The following is a 16078-nucleotide window of genomic DNA, read 5'->3' as shown; positions in this document are numbered from 1 at the left end:
CCAGCTCATCCGTTTCTGTTGATTGAAAAGTATGTCAGCAAGGGAGCCGTTGCTCATGTACTCAAACACCAACAGTTTGTGGGCTCCATTGAGACAGTAACCAAGGAGCCGAACTAGGTTTCGGTGATACATCTTCCCAATCGTCTTCAGCTCTGTCTGGAACTCTCTCTCTCCTTGTGTGACTTCTTTCTTCAGTCTCTGCACTGCCACCATTTTCTGGCCATGCTGCAGAACCCCTTTGAACACTGTGCCGGATGCTCCTCTCCCCACCTCTTCCTTGAAGCCCTTTGTTGCTTCGGCCAGATGCTTACAAAGCCCTCGTATTTCCTAATTTAAATCGTCGACTGTCCAAACATTAGTTAACCAACGCACAATTATTAAACTAAGGCCCAAAAACTAAAAGAATTAAAGTGGCCTAAGAAAAAATAAAACAAGTTGGCCCAATTATAAGCATCACTTTGGCCCAATGCATAAAACTAAAGAAAAAGAAATAAGGATCAGTGCTGATGCTCCCAACCCAAACACACTTACATATGTACAAAAAAAAGAAAAAGAAAAGACTAAAATATACTCCCTGCCCACCAAGGCACCAACACGTAACTCTCACACTCTATCTAAACTTTTGTATCATCATTCTTAAAATTCTCCGTGTGACAACGACTTCCACCTCTCCCTCTCTCTCTCTCTAGTTCTCAAATTGGGAAAACAAAGTCAGGCAACTCTATCTGATGTAAAATTATGCAAAAATATATGAAAATAACTAAACTGGTAGATAAGAACTCAGCTAATTGATATCAAAATTGGTTTTTTTACTATAACCCATTTTGGTATTCTGTGAATATACTTTTAGTACTGTGGCTAATTACATTTTCTTAAGTTAATTTCTGAACATTGCATATCACATATCATCTGATGCTAGTAATGTTAGTTGGTCTATGATAGTACCATTAGTAGTTTTTAGAGAAATGATATGATTTGGAGTATGATATAAATGAAGACAAGCAACATACTGGACATTATTATAAAGTAAAAAGAAAAAATAAACATTAGAGCACACTCATTAGTAAATCAAGCTAGATTTAACTTAAAGAAGGAACTCGGGCATGGAGGTATTGGAATCTCAACAGTTCCCTCCAACATTAGTAGAACTTCCTTCATAGTTGGACGCAGTGATGGATCATATTGCACACACCATATCCCTATCTTCACCATCCTCTCCACGTTCTTCTCTTCCACCATTTCGTCATCCACCAGACTCCCAATCTTCCCCGTTGCATAACAGTCGTATACCCATTCCTCAAGAATGGCCTCATCCTCACTCCTGCTCCAATCAACACACTTCCTACAGCATACGATCTCCAACAGCATCACACCGAAGCTATAAACATCTGCTTTCACTGTGATCGCCTGCTTATGGTACCACTCTGGTGCTACATAGCCCTTAGTGCCTCTTATCCCAGTAATTGTATTAGTCTGATCTTGATTTAGAAGCTTTGCTAGCCCAAAGTCTGATATCTTAGCGCACCAGTTCCTATCCATGAGTATGTTCTGAGGCTTTATATCGCAGTGAATGATCTGCGTCTCACACTCTTCGTGCAGATACAGTATCCCTCTAGATATATCACGAGCGATTTCCATCCGTTCCTCCCAGCTTGGCTGTTTCTCTTGATTGAAAAGTATATCAGCTAGGGATCCGTTGCTCATGTACTCAAACACCAACGATTTGTTGTCTTTATTGAAGCAGTAACCTAGGAGTCGGACTAGGTTCCGGTGATACATCTTTCCAATCGTCTTCAGCTCTGTCTGGAACTCTATCTCTCCTTGTGTGTATTCCTTCTCCAACCTCTTCACTGCCACCATTTTCTGGCCATTCTGCAGAACCCCTTTGAACACCGTGCCAGACGCTCCTCTCCCCAGCTTTTCCTTGAAGCCGTTTGTTGCTTCGGACAAATGCTCAAATGTGAACAATTTCAGCGAAATGCCCTCCGCAAAGTTAGCACCATCTTCGTTAGTAATCTTGTTGTAGTCCTTCCGTTTCTTGTGAGCGAAGAACACAGAAATTAACAAGGCCAACACGCCTATTGACATAAGCACAATGCCAATGATGAGGATGTCCATATGCGGCTCTTTCTTGGTGATGATTTTAGTATCAGAATTGCCTCCCATGTCGGGTACCACGGTTGTACTGAAGCGAACGAGAGCCACGTTCGAGCTATCCAGAGACCTTCTTCCATATCTTAACGGAAGCCTCTGTTTGCTGCATTGGCTGTCTCGAAAGAAGGCTGCTTCGCAGTTGCAGTCATCGAGGCATGCTTTGCTGCACTCTTCTTCACTCATCATTTCCAAAATCTCATACGAGTTATCCTCCCATTCTGAGTTTTCGACCCTTCTCATTTCGTATTTCAGTCTATCATCAATTTTGGCACAGCCCTGTGCTAGGAAGTTTCTAGAACAGCCAGCTGTGTTGTTGCCGGACTGAACAGAGACAAAACCGGGAAGACACTGACATTCCGGCGCAGTATTCTGAAGAATACAGAAGGCGTTGACTCCGCAGATACCTTTGGGAACACAGACGTCTTCCGTAGATGACCAACTCCTGGCCATGGTGAGATCACCGAGAGAGAGAGAGTAGATGCGGAAGATTCCTCCGACATCGAGCCTCATGAGATTGATGTATCCATGTGTAGGGAATCCACCATTGCATATATTCCACAGAGGCAAGCTACCGTTGAGCAGATAAAGACGGCCGTCGCTTTCGAGGTTAAGAGAGACGTTTCCACCTACTCCGATTGTGAGTGTTGAATAGTAAGCGTAAGCCGATGTACTCGGTGAATCGACAGGATACAGAACAAGGTTTCCATCGCCCTGCATCGACAGCTTGAATATCCCTCTCCCATGGTCGGTCTCGGAGGCGCTGGAGAAGAGCACTTTCCCCGGTATAAGGGATATTGCAATTATTAATATTTATTCTAAAGATGACGGAGATGAGTTAAAATGACAACGCCTTTTAAAGTAACACCATACCACCATTTCTAGCCAATCATTTGTATACGTGGACGAATAATCAGCTATCATGTGGTAATCATAAAAAATGCCATAGGGTAAATTTACTTGGCCAACAATATCAAATACACTATATAGCAATTATTCTCGGCCAGCAATATACAATACGCTAGATAGCAATCTATAGATTGTTGTCTAGCGTTTATACTATTGATGTGTAGTGTTTATAATATTACTTGATACGTGGTGTTACAGTTCATTTTAAGAGTTGTTGGAATTTTAACACAAACCATAGATAACATACTTAAAAGTTAAAACCTAAATAAAATTGGGGAATTATTTATTTATAGGTTAAAATTAAGGATGTAAACTAAAATTTGATTTTTTCAAAGTGTTAAAAAGTATTCCCTCCATCCGTGAAATAATATCCGGATTTTGTTATTTTGGGATGTCCGTGATTTAAAGTCTCATTTGCTTTTTTTCATTTTAGGTAAGGGGACCGACCCACCATTCCCCTAACTCATTACACTCACTTTTTTCAAACCAATACTATTACTTATTTTGCACCAACTGATTTCCTCATTTTTCTTCACAAAGTCAAATAATTTTTTAAAACCAGTGCCGAATCAAAACGCGATTATAAATGGCAACTGGAGGGAGTAAATGTTACATGGTTCTCTTTCTATCCCTTAAATTTTGTGATTTTGTCACACTTTGACCGAACACGAGTGTTAAGAATGGAAAGTGAGTTGATAAGTTAGTAGAAAATGGATCCTATATTTTTATATTAATAAAATGTGAGTGAGAATGAGTTAAGTGTCATAGAGGGTGACAAAATTTTGGGAAATATGATAAATTTTGTGGGACGGATGGAAATGAGAAAACGTAACTAAATTTAATGAACGGAAGGAATAACTTCAATTGCGGAACGACTACCGTGCCCTTACATAGAGCAGCGTGCTCAATGGCTTGTAAAGGCTATAGAACAAGTTGGTACGAGCTTAAGACACTGGTAGAGCATGCAGTTGCGATTGCTTATTTCACGCGTTCTTGCTGTAATAAAAGAATTGGAAAAAATGGAAAATGTATTTAGTTAGTGAATACATTTCACGCGTTCTTGCTGTAATAAAAGAATTGGAAAAAATGGAAAATGTATTTAGTTAGTGAATACAGTGAATACCGGCAGAAGATTCCTCCGACACCATGCCTTATTAATCAACTACTGTACCTGTTAGTCATTTAATTATTCACGGCTGTCTATTAGTACTTGACTTATTTGGAAGTTAAACTAACAACTCTAGATTCTAGAAATTTGACTTGGTCTTAGAAAATTTCCACATTTTTTTAACAGCTTAACATGGAACTCGATTTCATAAAAGATCATTGAACTCCGAGTATCAATAGAAGTGAATGAAAAAATGTCAATCAGGGTATTTATATCAAATTATAATAAAGTTAACTACCTTTTAAAAAATATCTCAAAACTTTAAATTTATATAACTATCTCAATTCAAATTGATTTTTCACACAACATATATCAAATTAAAGATAATTTTATAAGGATTCCAACGAGATCCTACATGAATATGTTTCAAAGTCAAAATTTGATTTTTTTTGGAGTTTTCATATTTTTGAAGACATAGATTTATATCAATACAATTTACATAATACTCCATCCGTCCCATGTTATTTGAGAGTATGTCAATATAATGCTTGTAAAATGTCAATATGAAATTGTGTTGACATTCGCATGGCTTCGTGTTGATGTATTTAATCATGCACTATAGAAACAAATTGCATTATAGCAGAATCGAAGTAAGTTAAGCTAGATTGAACTTAAGAAAGAAGAAGGACTTGGAGGTATCGGAATCTCGACAGTTCCTTCCAACATTAGCAGAATTTTCTTCATAGTTGGACGCAACGAAGGATCATATTGCACACACCATATTCCTATCTTCACCATCCTCTCCACTTTCCTCTCCTCCACCATCTCATCCCCAACCAAACTCCCAATCTTCCTCGATGAATAACAGTCGTAAACCCATTCCTCAAGAATCGCCTCATCCTCATTCCTGCTCCAGTCAACGCACTTCCTGCAGCATATGATCTCCAGCAGCATCACACCGAAGCTATACACATCTGCTTTCACTGTGATCGCCTGCTTCAGGTACCACTCCGGTGCAACATAGCCTTTAGTCCCTCTTATTCCACTATATGTATTAGTCTGATCTTGTTTCAGGAGCTTTGCCAGCCCGAAATCAGATATCTTAGCGCACCACTTCTCGTCCATAAGTATGTTCTGTGGCTTTATATCACAGTGAACGATCTGTGCCTCACACTCTTGGTGCAGATATAGTATCCCTCTCGATATATCTCGAGCAATCTCCATCCGTTCCTCCCAGCTCAGCTGTTTCTGTTGATTGAAAAGTATGTCAGCAAGGGAGCCGTTGCTCATGTACTCAAACACCAACAGTTTGTGGGCTCCATCGAGACAGTAACCAAGGAGCCGAACTAGGTTTCGGTGATACATCTTCCCAATCGTCTTCAGCTCTGTCTGGAACTCTCTCTCTCCTTGTGTGACTTCTTTCTCCAGTCTCTTCACTGCCACCATTTTCTGGCCATGCTGCAGAACCCCTTTGAACACTGTGCCGGATGCTCCTCTCCCCACTTCTTCCTTGAAGCCCTTTGTTGCTTCGGACAGATGCTTGAATGTGAATGCTTGAAGTGAAATGCCCTCGACAAAGTTAGCTCCATCGTCCTTATTGATCCTGTTGTAGTTCTTCTGTTTCTTGTGATGGAAGATCACAGAAATTGATAAGGCCAAGACGCCTATAGACATAAGCACAATGCCAGTGATGAGGAGGTCTATATGCCTCTCTTTCTTGCTGATTCCTTTATTGTCGGAATCGCCTCCCAAGTTAGGTAGCTTGGTTGTACTGACACGAACGAAAACCATGTTTGAGTTTTCCGTAGACCTTCTGCCGAATCTTAACGGAATCCTCTGCTTCTTGCATTGGCTGTCTTTAAAGAAGGCTGCTTCGCAGTTGCAGTCATCGAGGCATGCTTTGCTGCACTCTTCTTCACTCATCATCATATTCAAATTTCCATAAGAGTTATCTTCCCATTCGGTGTTTTCAACCTTTCTCATATCGTATTTCAATCTACCGTCAATTTGGGGGCAGCCCTGCGCTTGGAAGTATCTAGAACATCCAGCTGTGTTGTTGCCAGGCTGAACGTAGACGAAACCGGGAAGACACTGACATTCCGGCTTATTATCCATAAGAATGCAGAAGGAGTTGTCTCCGCAGAAACCTTTGGGATCACACTCGTTGAGCTTGGATGACCATCTCCTGGTCATGGCAAGATTACCGAGAGACAGAGAGTAGATGCGGAAAATTCCTCCGACATCAAGCCTCATGAGATTGATCGACCCCTGCGTAGGGAATCCACCACTGGATATATTCTTCAGAGGCAAACTACCGTTGACCAGATAAAGCCGGCCATCACTGTCAAGTTCTAGAGAGACATTGCCACCTGCTCCGCTTGTTTGTGTGTTATAGTAAGCGTAAGGCGCTGAGCTCGGTGAGTCGACGGGATACTGCACAAGGTTTCCATCGCCCTGCATCGTCAGCTTGAAAATCCCTCTCCCATAGTCGGTCTCGGAGGCACTGGAGAAGAGCTCTTTCCCCGATGTTAGTCGCTGGCCGGGGAGGAGGGTGTTGGTCGGGTGGTCGAAGCTCTGCCAGATGATTCTTGAATTTGAATCGTAGAGAACAAAGTTGCCGTTGTCGAGCATTGATGCCGACGCGATGGTTGTGGAGGGGCTGATGACCTCTACATCTGGGCCTTGCCTACGGCGGAGGATTAGCCGGCCCTCGGGGGTTAGTAGCAGGGAGACGACATCGTCAGGGACAGTTGGATTGGTGTCCCTATTTGCTGTCCAGACTACGGTTTGGTCGGGAAGAAAGATGCCGACAGCGTAGGTGTTGGCATGATGGGGGAAGAATCCGAAGGCGAACACACCGGAGGGGGAAAACCAGGTGGAGTTGGAGGTGGGTGTGAGGGAAGAGCCTACGGTGATGTTGGATGATCTTGTTTGGGCTTCTGCTGCTGTAGAAACGAGGAGGAGAAATAAGATTGTGAGGGTGGACATTTCTGTGTATTGCTTTGTTGCCTTCTCTTACTTGTCTCTTTAACGAGGATATTGCATTGACTTGACTCCCTTTTAAACATTATTTATTTATAAATAGTTTAGTAGTAATTGATTTTTAAAGAGGGTTGATGACTCTACATTCTACAAAGAAAAGAAATTACATGATTAAAAAAATTCTGTAATTGAAATAATTGAAATTCTTAAACCCTAAGTAAAAATGGGGAAACACTTATTTATAGGTGAAAAATGAGGATAAAATTATTAAAAAATAGTAGTAATTAAAATCTGATTTTTTCTCTGTAGTAAAGGAATTTGCTTGCTTTACGCGTTTTTTCAGTAGTAAAGGAATTTGAAAAAAATGACGCACGTATTTAGTTGGGTCCTGCGACAAACTTAGGGTCAATTTGAATGGACTTTTTTATGTTAGTCAAACTGACTATACACTACATTCCACAAATTTGACTTGGTCTTTAACAAATTTCCACAGAAATTTTGAACGGCTTGACATGGAGCATGATTTTATATGAACACAGCACACACCTGCCAATAAAAGCTTTATTTAAAAAAAAAAATGATTTGCTTGTTCATACATTTTGTGAAAGATAATAGCGTATTCTCAATTTGTATATCTACTATATGCAAACCTGTTTTACTAAGTTCTCTAATTCATAATTTCTGTTTCATTTAGTACTTCTTTGATGATTTGAAATTTTTTGTTATGTAATGAATCTGGTTTTGTTGGGAAAGAGTGTAATTAATAGAAGAAAACTTAAATTAATCAATTTTTATGAAGTAAAGATTAATTCTAATCATAAAACTAGAAATATAATAATCATACCCACCCTAACCAGAAATACCCTTTTATATTTTTATTTTACTAATTATAAAAAATCCAAAAATCTGAATTCTATCTAAAAAGATCAAAATCTAATTTTCTATTTTTTAAAAAACTTAAAAATCTTGTCTCATGTAACGTCTAATTTCAACTCCTGAGGGGCTGATGACGGAATTTCCAACGGCGCTGTGTTTCACAATGGTAGTTTCCACTACGGCTTGGCCTAACTTTGTTTGTGTATATCCTCATTTTGTTTAGGGTTGAGAAACCCATGGTGGTCTTTGTTCGTTCTTGACAAATCCATGGTGGTCTTTGTCACAGACTCTAATCCTCACATCGGTTGAGAAAGACAACTCATGTAGGCTTGTGGATCATATATGTTCTTTTTTCGTATAACTATAATCTCGGTAATAAAATTATTACGCTAGCTTATTTCACGCACAAGACATCCAACTACGTTATTCGCTTTAAAATTACAATACGAATGAGAGCTCATTCCACTCACCAAAAAGTTTGAAGATCCCTTTTGGAAAACAAGAACAAAACGATTGACAAACTAATGGCAGGAAATGAAAGCCGCAGCCTTAACACACTCTAATTACTTATTCAAACTCATTTCACTCATAACACACTCAAACAAATTATTCAAATTCGTATCAAAACCAACCGAGGTTATTAGTTTGTATACCGTGTACGCTTGAAACTAGATAGAACTTAAGAAAGAACTCGGACATGGAGGTATCGGAATCTCGACAGTTCCCTCCAACATTAGCAGAACTTTCTTCATAGTTGGACGCAGCGACGGATCATATTGCACACACCATATCCCTATCTTCACCATCCTCTCCATTTTCCTCTCCTCCACCATCTCATCCCCCACCAGATTCCCAATTTTACCCGTTACATAACAGTCGTAAACCCATTCCTCAAGAATCGCCTCTTCCTCGCTCATGCTCCAATCAACGCACTTCCTACAGCATATGATCTCCAGGAGCATCACTCCGAAGCTATAAACATCTGCTTTCACCGTGATAGCCTGCTTTTGGTACCACTCTGGTGCTACATAGCCCTTAGTCCCTCTTATCTCAGTATACGTATTAGTCTGATCTTGCTTTAGGAGCTTCGCCAGCCCAAAGTCCGATATCTTAGCACACCATTTGTTGTCCATGAGTATGTTCTGAGGCTTTATATCGCAGTGAATGATCTGCGTCTCACACTCATGGTGCAGATACAATATCCCCCTCGATATATCTCGAGCTATCTCAATCCTTTCCTCCCAGCTCAGACGATTCTCTTGATTGAAAAGTATGTCCGCCAGGGATCCGTTGCTCATGTACTCAAACACCAACAGTTTGTTGTCTCCATCAAAGCAGTAACCTAGGAGCCGGACTAGGTTCCGGTGATACATCTTCCCAATCGTCTTCAACTCTGTCTGGAACTCCATCTCTCCTTTTGTGAATTCTTTCTCCAATTGTTTTATGGGTGATTAAAGAGTGCTTTTATTGATTTAAGATGTTAAATACAAGTTTTTCACCTTATATACACTAATTAGGTGAGTTGATGGGTTTATCGTAGTTTTGTGATGAAAACAGGTTGAAACGAGCCGAAGCTGAAATTCGAGGAGTTCTCCAGAAGGAAAACCCGACCGGGTGTTTTCCATCTCTCGGAACACCCGGTCGGGTGTTTTGAAGTGGCCTTGTGGACTCCAGGAGGAAAACCCGACCGGGTGTTTTCCATCTCGCGGAAAACCCGGTCGGGTGTTTTGCAAAACAGCGGGCTTCGGGAAGAAAACCCGGTCGGGTGTTTTGTTACCTACAAATCACCCGACCGGGTGTTTTGCTAATTGCCCTGATTTTCACTCCGAGTATAAAAGGGGTTCTAACTCAATTTAGAACCCTAACTTTTCCCCACGCCCAGAAACAGTTTTTCCACCTTTGAGAGCAGATTGAAGAGACAAAGAGTCCGATTCATCAACAAGTTTGAAGACGAAGACGATTTGCCATTCAATTCACCCTTGGGAGTACTTTTATTAGTTTACTATGTTCAATTCTCTTTCTATGGATTCTTCTTGTGGATTTGTATTGAATATGAGTAGCTAAATCTTTCGTAGAGTTTTGGTGAAGACTACAATGAACGCTTTTGATTAATTCAAGGACTTTTGATTACCTTTGCTCTTGTGATTTCTTTGTTTCGTTCTTGTACCTTTTCAATTCAATTGCTTAGCTACCAATTGGGTTTGTTGACCTAGTTTTGAGTAATCGAGAGATACCTAATTAGGATTGATAAAAGAATGAACAACACCTAGATAATTTGCATTCGAGAGAAGGAATTCTAGAGTGAGGGCTTTAGCCTTTTGTTTTAAGGAGTTAATTGTTGAGTATTAGAAGGAGACTTCAATATTAATGATTAATCAACTGATTAAGTGCACTCGAGAGAGGGCTTAGTCTAGACTAGCGGCTTTCCTAGTAATCCTAGAGACTTTAATTGGGTAATCGAAGTTGTTGATTTGTTCGCATCGTGTTCGTTGTAGTTGGATCCAAGGCTCTACCGTGTTCTCTTATTTGGAACTTTTCTTGGTTGCGCGCTCTTAGCTTGTTTATGTTTATTTGTTTCTCAAAATCAAAACCAACTCTCCGGATTTTCTAGATAGTGTTCTAAATTGCTTCGTAGTACTCAAACCGGCACTTAGTCTTTGAGGATCGATAATTTAACTTGCCACGTGCTACATACCCCCATACACTTGTGGGTGACATTTTGATTGCAAGTTTAGCATGAGTCAAGTTTTTGGCGCCGTTGCCGGGGACTAATTTGCTTTTGTGTTTGATATTGTGATAAAATTGAGAATACTAGTTTAGACATTTACTTGCTTTATTTAGTTTAGTTTTCTAGTTTGGCTCTAATTTTCCTTTGTTTTCTCTCTTGTGTTGTGTAGGTTTTTATGCTCACGCGCTCAAGGCATCTACCCCTTGAGCCGATCAATTTAGAGATAGAAGCCGCCAATAGAAGAAGAGGAGGACGAAGGAGGAGAGCACGAGCTCAACATTTAGTTGAGCCAATGGAAAATCCAAATTGGAACAACGGGGAGGTACCACCTCCACCTCCACCTCCCCTTAATCAAGATCAAATCATCCTCCAATTACAACAACAAATGGAGGAGATGAGAAGGGAAAGAGAGGAGGAAAGGAGAAGAGAGGCACCGGTTAGAAATGCATTTGGGAACGTCAATATCCCAATGCCACCCATTGATCCAAGAGTGAATGCCAACAATTTTGAGTTGAAGACGGCATTGATCCAATTTGTGGAGCAACGTGTTTTCTCGGGAAGGCCCACGGAGGATCCTAATATGCACTTAGCCAAATTCTTGGAGATTGCCAACACAACCAAGCTTAATGGGGTTCCCGAAGATACAATCAAGCTTAGGCTATTCCCATTCTCATTGACGGGATGTGCTAGAGATTGGTTTGATAACCTTGAGCCGGGCTCGGTTATAAGTTGGGACGACTTAGCCAAAAAATTCTTGGAGAGGTTCTTCCCTCTTAGCTCTACTCTCAACCTACAAGCGGAGATCTCCCACTTTAAAATGAAGAACCAAGAGTCTATGTTCGAAGCATGGGAGAGATTCAATGCTTTGTTGAAGAAGTGTCCTAACCATGGGTTATCTCCGGGCCATCAAGTGAGCCTTTTCTATAATGGATGCTCGGAGTTTATCAAAAGTCAACTAGACTTTGGTTCGGGGGGATCATTCTTAGACAAAGGGGTTGATGAGTGCAAGAAGATGCTTCAAAGGCTTGCATACACTAGCAAGAGTTGGAGCTCGGGTCGAGATGGCTCTATGCCGGTAGCTTCGGTTGTTGATTCGGATGCATTCAATCTCCTCAACCAACAAATGATGATTCTCAATCAAAAGGTGGATAGCATAAATTTGGGGATGGCTCCCAATGTAGAGCCTCAACCTACCGTAGAGGATGTTAATTATGTTCATCAAGGGGGAAACCAAGGAGGAAATCAACGGAACTTCTACAATTATCGCCCCAACAATGGGGGTGGTAATTATCGTCCGTTCTTCAATACACATCCAAATCTTTCGTATGGGAATCCTAATAATGCTATTCAACCAAGTGGGGTTAACAATTCACCTAGCATTTCAAAGTCTTCAAGTGATGTTACCAATGAGCTTCTAAAAGCTTTGATGGAGAAGACCGATGGGATTATGGAACACTCTACCAAGAGAATTGATAAAGTTGAGACGGCGGTGGTAGAAGTTGCTACAAGAATGGGGGCTTTGGAGCACCAAATGAGTCAAATTGCTCAAACTGTGGGTCAACTTCACCAACCGGGGCAATTTCCAAGCAACACTATTCCTAACCCAAAAGATTGCAAGGCAATTAATTTGAGGAGTGGAACAAGCTATGAGGGTCCCACTATGCCCGGAAAGGAAGCTATTGTTCAACCCGAAAAAGAAGAAGGAGAGGAAATAGAGATGGAAACACCACCGGAGAGCTCGCCTAAAGTTCAACCCGAGATAATTGTTCCTCCCAAACCCATGGAAGTTAAGCTTCCCTTCCCTCAAATGATACAAAAGAAGAAGAAGGATGAACAATTTTCAAGATTTTTGGATATCTTTAGGAAAGTTCAAATCAACATTCCTCTTGTTGAAGCACTTCAACAAATGCCGAGCTATGCAAAGTTCCTCAAGGATGTTGTCTCACAAAAGAGGAAATGGGGGCAATATGAGACGGTCAACTTAACGGAGAGTTGTAGTGCAATTATTCAAAAGAAGCTACCGGCCAAGAAGTCGGATCCGGGGAGCTTTACTATTGAGTGCACTATTGGAAATTGCTTTGTGGAGAATGCCTTGTGCGATCTAGGTGCTAGCATCAATCTTATGCCATTGTCCTTCTTCAACAAGTTGAATATTGGCAAGTTGAAGTCCACTAGCATTACTTTACAAATGGCCGATAGATCTATATCATATCCCTCGGGCATAGTTGAAGATATTTTGGTGAGGGTGAATGACTTCATATTCCCCGTTGACTTTGTGGTGTTGGATATGGAAGAGGATAGAGTTGTACCTCTTATATTGGGGAGACCGTTCCTTGCTACCGGGAAGGCCATGATAGATGTTTCAAAGGGAGAGCTTACACTCCGCCTTAATGATGAGAGTGTGACATTTTCGATCTATGAGGCCTTGAAGAGGCATGATGTGGAACCGGGAGGAAGTCTTCAACATTGCAATGTTGTGACCGTGATGGATGAGTGTGTTGGAAGAGTGGCACCGACCTCTTACTTGGATGATCAATTGGAGAGATGCATTTCTCACTCTATTTATTCTTCTCACTCTCTTGATATTTTAGATGTTAACCTTGAGTTGTTGGAATTTGTAGGTGCTTTGGACTCGGCTAAGGAGGTTCCTAGATCACGTCGTCCACAATTTCTACCTCTTAGGGATGAAAGTGAAGATAGCGAGAAAGAAGTGGAAAGCAAGAAGATTGAGTTGAAGCCACTACCATCACACTTGCAATATGCCTTCCTTGGAGAGAATGATACCTTTCCGGTAATTGTATCATCTTCCCTCTCTAGTGATGAGTTGATAGCAACGAGAGTGGTGTCCGGATGGAGGGTTTGCATCGACTATCGTACTTTAAATTCGGCCACTAGGAAAGACCATTTTCCCCTCCCTTTTATTGATCAAATGTTGGATAGATTAGCCGGACATGAGTATTATTGTTTTCTTGATGGATACTCGGGTTATAACCAAATTTTGATAGCCCCCGAGGATCAACATAAGTCCGCTTTTGTGTGTCCCTACGGTGTGTATGCATATAGAAGAATGTCTTTTGGGCTTTGTAATGCCCCGGCTACTTTTCAAAGATGCATGATGTCTATTTTTCATGATATGGTTGAGGACATTATGGAGGTTTTTATGGATGACTTCTCTGTTTTTGGCATGACATATGATATGTGCTTGGATAATCTAACCAAGGTTTTGCAGAGATGTGAGGAGACCAATCTAGTTCTCAATTGGGAGAAGTGCCATTTTATGGTTAGAGATGGGATCGTGTTAGGGCACAAAATTTCATCCGAGGGACTTGAAGTGGATAGAGCCAAGATAGCGGCCATTGAGCAATTGCCACCTCCTTCTAGTGAGAAGGCCGTGAGGAGCTTCCTAGGCCATGCGGGGTTCTATAGGCGTTTCATCAAAGATTTTTCACATATTGCTAGACCTCTTTGTCATTTACTAGCTAAAGATGTAAAATTTGATTTCACTCTTGAATGTGTGCAGGCGTTTGAGAAGCTCAAAGCGGCATTGGTGAGCGCTCCAATATTGATCTTTCCCGATTGGTCACAACCCTTTGAGATCATGTGTGATGCAAGTGATGTAGCGGTAGGCTCGGCTTTGGGACAAAAGAGAGACAAGTTATTCCGGGTGATATACTATGCTAGTAGAACATTGGACTCGGCTCAAGTTAACTACACCACTACCGAGAAGGAAATGCTTGCGGTGGTCTACTCATTTGACAAGTTCCGCCCTTATCTCATTGGGGCCAAGACTATTGTCTTCACCGACCATGCCGCCATCCGTCATCTTTTTGCAAAACAAGGATGATTGTTGCAGGCCTTCTGAATCATCCGGAGAACTGGGTTCCGGATCATGGAGCTCTTGGCCCGGGCAGCCTTGAACCCGTCTGTCTCAAGAGTGATGTCGTTCCAGAATCTACTGTTCTTGAACTCCATCGGCATGTCATACTCATCCGTAGTGATCCCATAAATCTCCTTAAGCGCCTCCATAGACAGCTCGTATTCATTGTTCCTCAGCCGGAACCGTATGGCCACAATATTCCTTCCTCGCATCTGTACCACCAATGTGGTTAAGAACTCAAGAGTGAGTCGATGGTAGGACACGATCTCCCTTGTGAAGATTCCATTGAGTTCCCATCATCATTTGTTGGTTGAGGAGATTGAATGCATCCGAATCAACAACCGAAGCTACCGGCATAGAGCCATCTCGACCCGAGCTCCAACTCTTGCTAGTGTATGCAAGCCTTTGAAGCATCTTCTTGCACTCATCAACCCCTTTGTCTAAGAATGATCCCCCCGAACCAAAGTCTAGTTGACTTTTGATAAACTCCGAGCATCCATTATAGAAAAGGCTCACTTGATGGCCCGGAGATAACCCATGGTTAGGACACTTCTTCAACAAAGCATTGAATCTCTCCCATGCTTCGAACATAGACTCTTGGTTCTTCATTTTAAAGTGGGAGATCTCCGCTTGTAGGTTGAGAGTAGAGCTAAGAGGGAAGAACCTCTCCAAGAATTTTTTGGCTAAGTCGTCCCAACTTATAACCGAGCCCGGCTCAAGGTTATCAAACCAATCTCTAGCACATCCCGTCAATGAGAATGGGAATAGCCTAAGCTTGATTGTATCTTCGGGAACCCCATTAAGCTTGGTTGTGTTGGCAATCTCCAAGAATTTGGCTAAGTGCATATTAGGATCCTCCGTGGGCCTTCCCGAGAAAACACGTTGCTCCACAAATTGGATCAATGCCGTCTTCAACTCAAAATTGTTGGCATTCACTCTTGGATCAATGGGTGGCATTGGGATATTGACGTTCCCAAATGCATTTCTAACCGGTGCCTCTCTTCTCCTTTCCTCCTCTCTTTCCCTTCTCATCTCCTCCATTTGTTGTTGTAATTGGAGGATGATTTGATCTTGATTAAGGGGAGGTGGAGGTGGAGGTGGTACCTCCCCGTTGTTCCAATTTGGATTTTCCATTGGCTCAACTAAATGTTGAGCTCGTGCTCTCCTCCTTCGTCCTCCTCTTCTTCTATTGGCGGCTTCTATCTCTAAATTAATCGGCTCAAGGGGTAGATGCCTTGAGCGCGTGAGCATAAAAACCTACACAACACAAGAGAGAAAACAAAGGAAAATTAGAGCCAAACTAGAAAACTAAACTAAATAAAGCAAGTAAATGTCTAAACTAGTATTCTCAATTTTATCACAATATCAAACACAAAAGCAAATTAGTCCCCGGCAACGGCGCCAAAAACTTGACTCATGCTAAACTTGCAATCAAAATGTCACCCAC

The 16078-nt window shown here is 41.5% G+C and overlaps 3 protein-coding genes and 2 non-coding genes across 5 annotated transcripts; 1 reads left to right on the top strand and 4 right to left on the bottom strand.

The window, feature by feature from the left end:
• Window positions 1-1068: 1068 nt before the first annotated feature.
• On the bottom strand, window positions 1069-2871 carry LOC125198785 (G-type lectin S-receptor-like serine/threonine-protein kinase LECRK3). Its single transcript, XM_048097056.1, has one exon. It carries the CDS (start codon window positions 2869-2871, stop codon window positions 1069-1071), a length of 1803 nt encoding a protein of 600 aa, XP_047953013.1.
• Window positions 2872-4710: 1839 nt separating this feature from the next.
• LOC125198786 (G-type lectin S-receptor-like serine/threonine-protein kinase LECRK3) lies at window positions 4711-7196 on the bottom strand. The gene has a single exon (XM_048097057.1). The coding sequence runs from the start codon at window positions 7154-7156 to the stop codon at window positions 4829-4831; it is 2328 nt and encodes a 775-aa protein (XP_047953014.1). The 5' UTR covers window positions 7157-7196; the 3' UTR covers window positions 4711-4828.
• Window positions 7197-8694: 1498 nt separating this feature from the next.
• On the bottom strand, window positions 8695-9465 carry LOC125198784 (G-type lectin S-receptor-like serine/threonine-protein kinase LECRK2; the record flags this gene model as incomplete). Its single annotated transcript, XM_048097054.1, has 1 exon — window positions 8695-9465. A coding segment is annotated over one exon (771 nt), but the record flags the coding sequence as incomplete, so codon positions are not given.
• Window positions 9466-11541: 2076 nt separating this feature from the next.
• Window positions 11542-11648, bottom strand: LOC125198788. The gene has a single exon (XR_007172474.1). It is a non-coding gene; the product is annotated as a small nucleolar RNA R71 (small nucleolar RNA).
• A 3515-nt stretch (window positions 11649-15163) lies between these two features.
• Window positions 15164-15270, top strand: LOC125198787. Its single transcript, XR_007172473.1, has one exon. It is a non-coding gene; the product is annotated as a small nucleolar RNA R71 (small nucleolar RNA).
• Window positions 15271-16078: the final 808 nt, after the last annotated feature.

Source organism: Salvia hispanica, unplaced genomic scaffold (genome assembly GCF_023119035.1).
Source record: "Salvia hispanica cultivar TCC Black 2014 unplaced genomic scaffold, UniMelb_Shisp_WGS_1.0 HiC_scaffold_26, whole genome shotgun sequence".
NCBI lineage: Eukaryota > Viridiplantae > Streptophyta > Magnoliopsida > Lamiales > Lamiaceae > Salvia > Salvia hispanica.
Note: the sequence above shows the minus strand (reverse complement) of the source record. Positions and strands in the feature narration are given on the sequence as shown.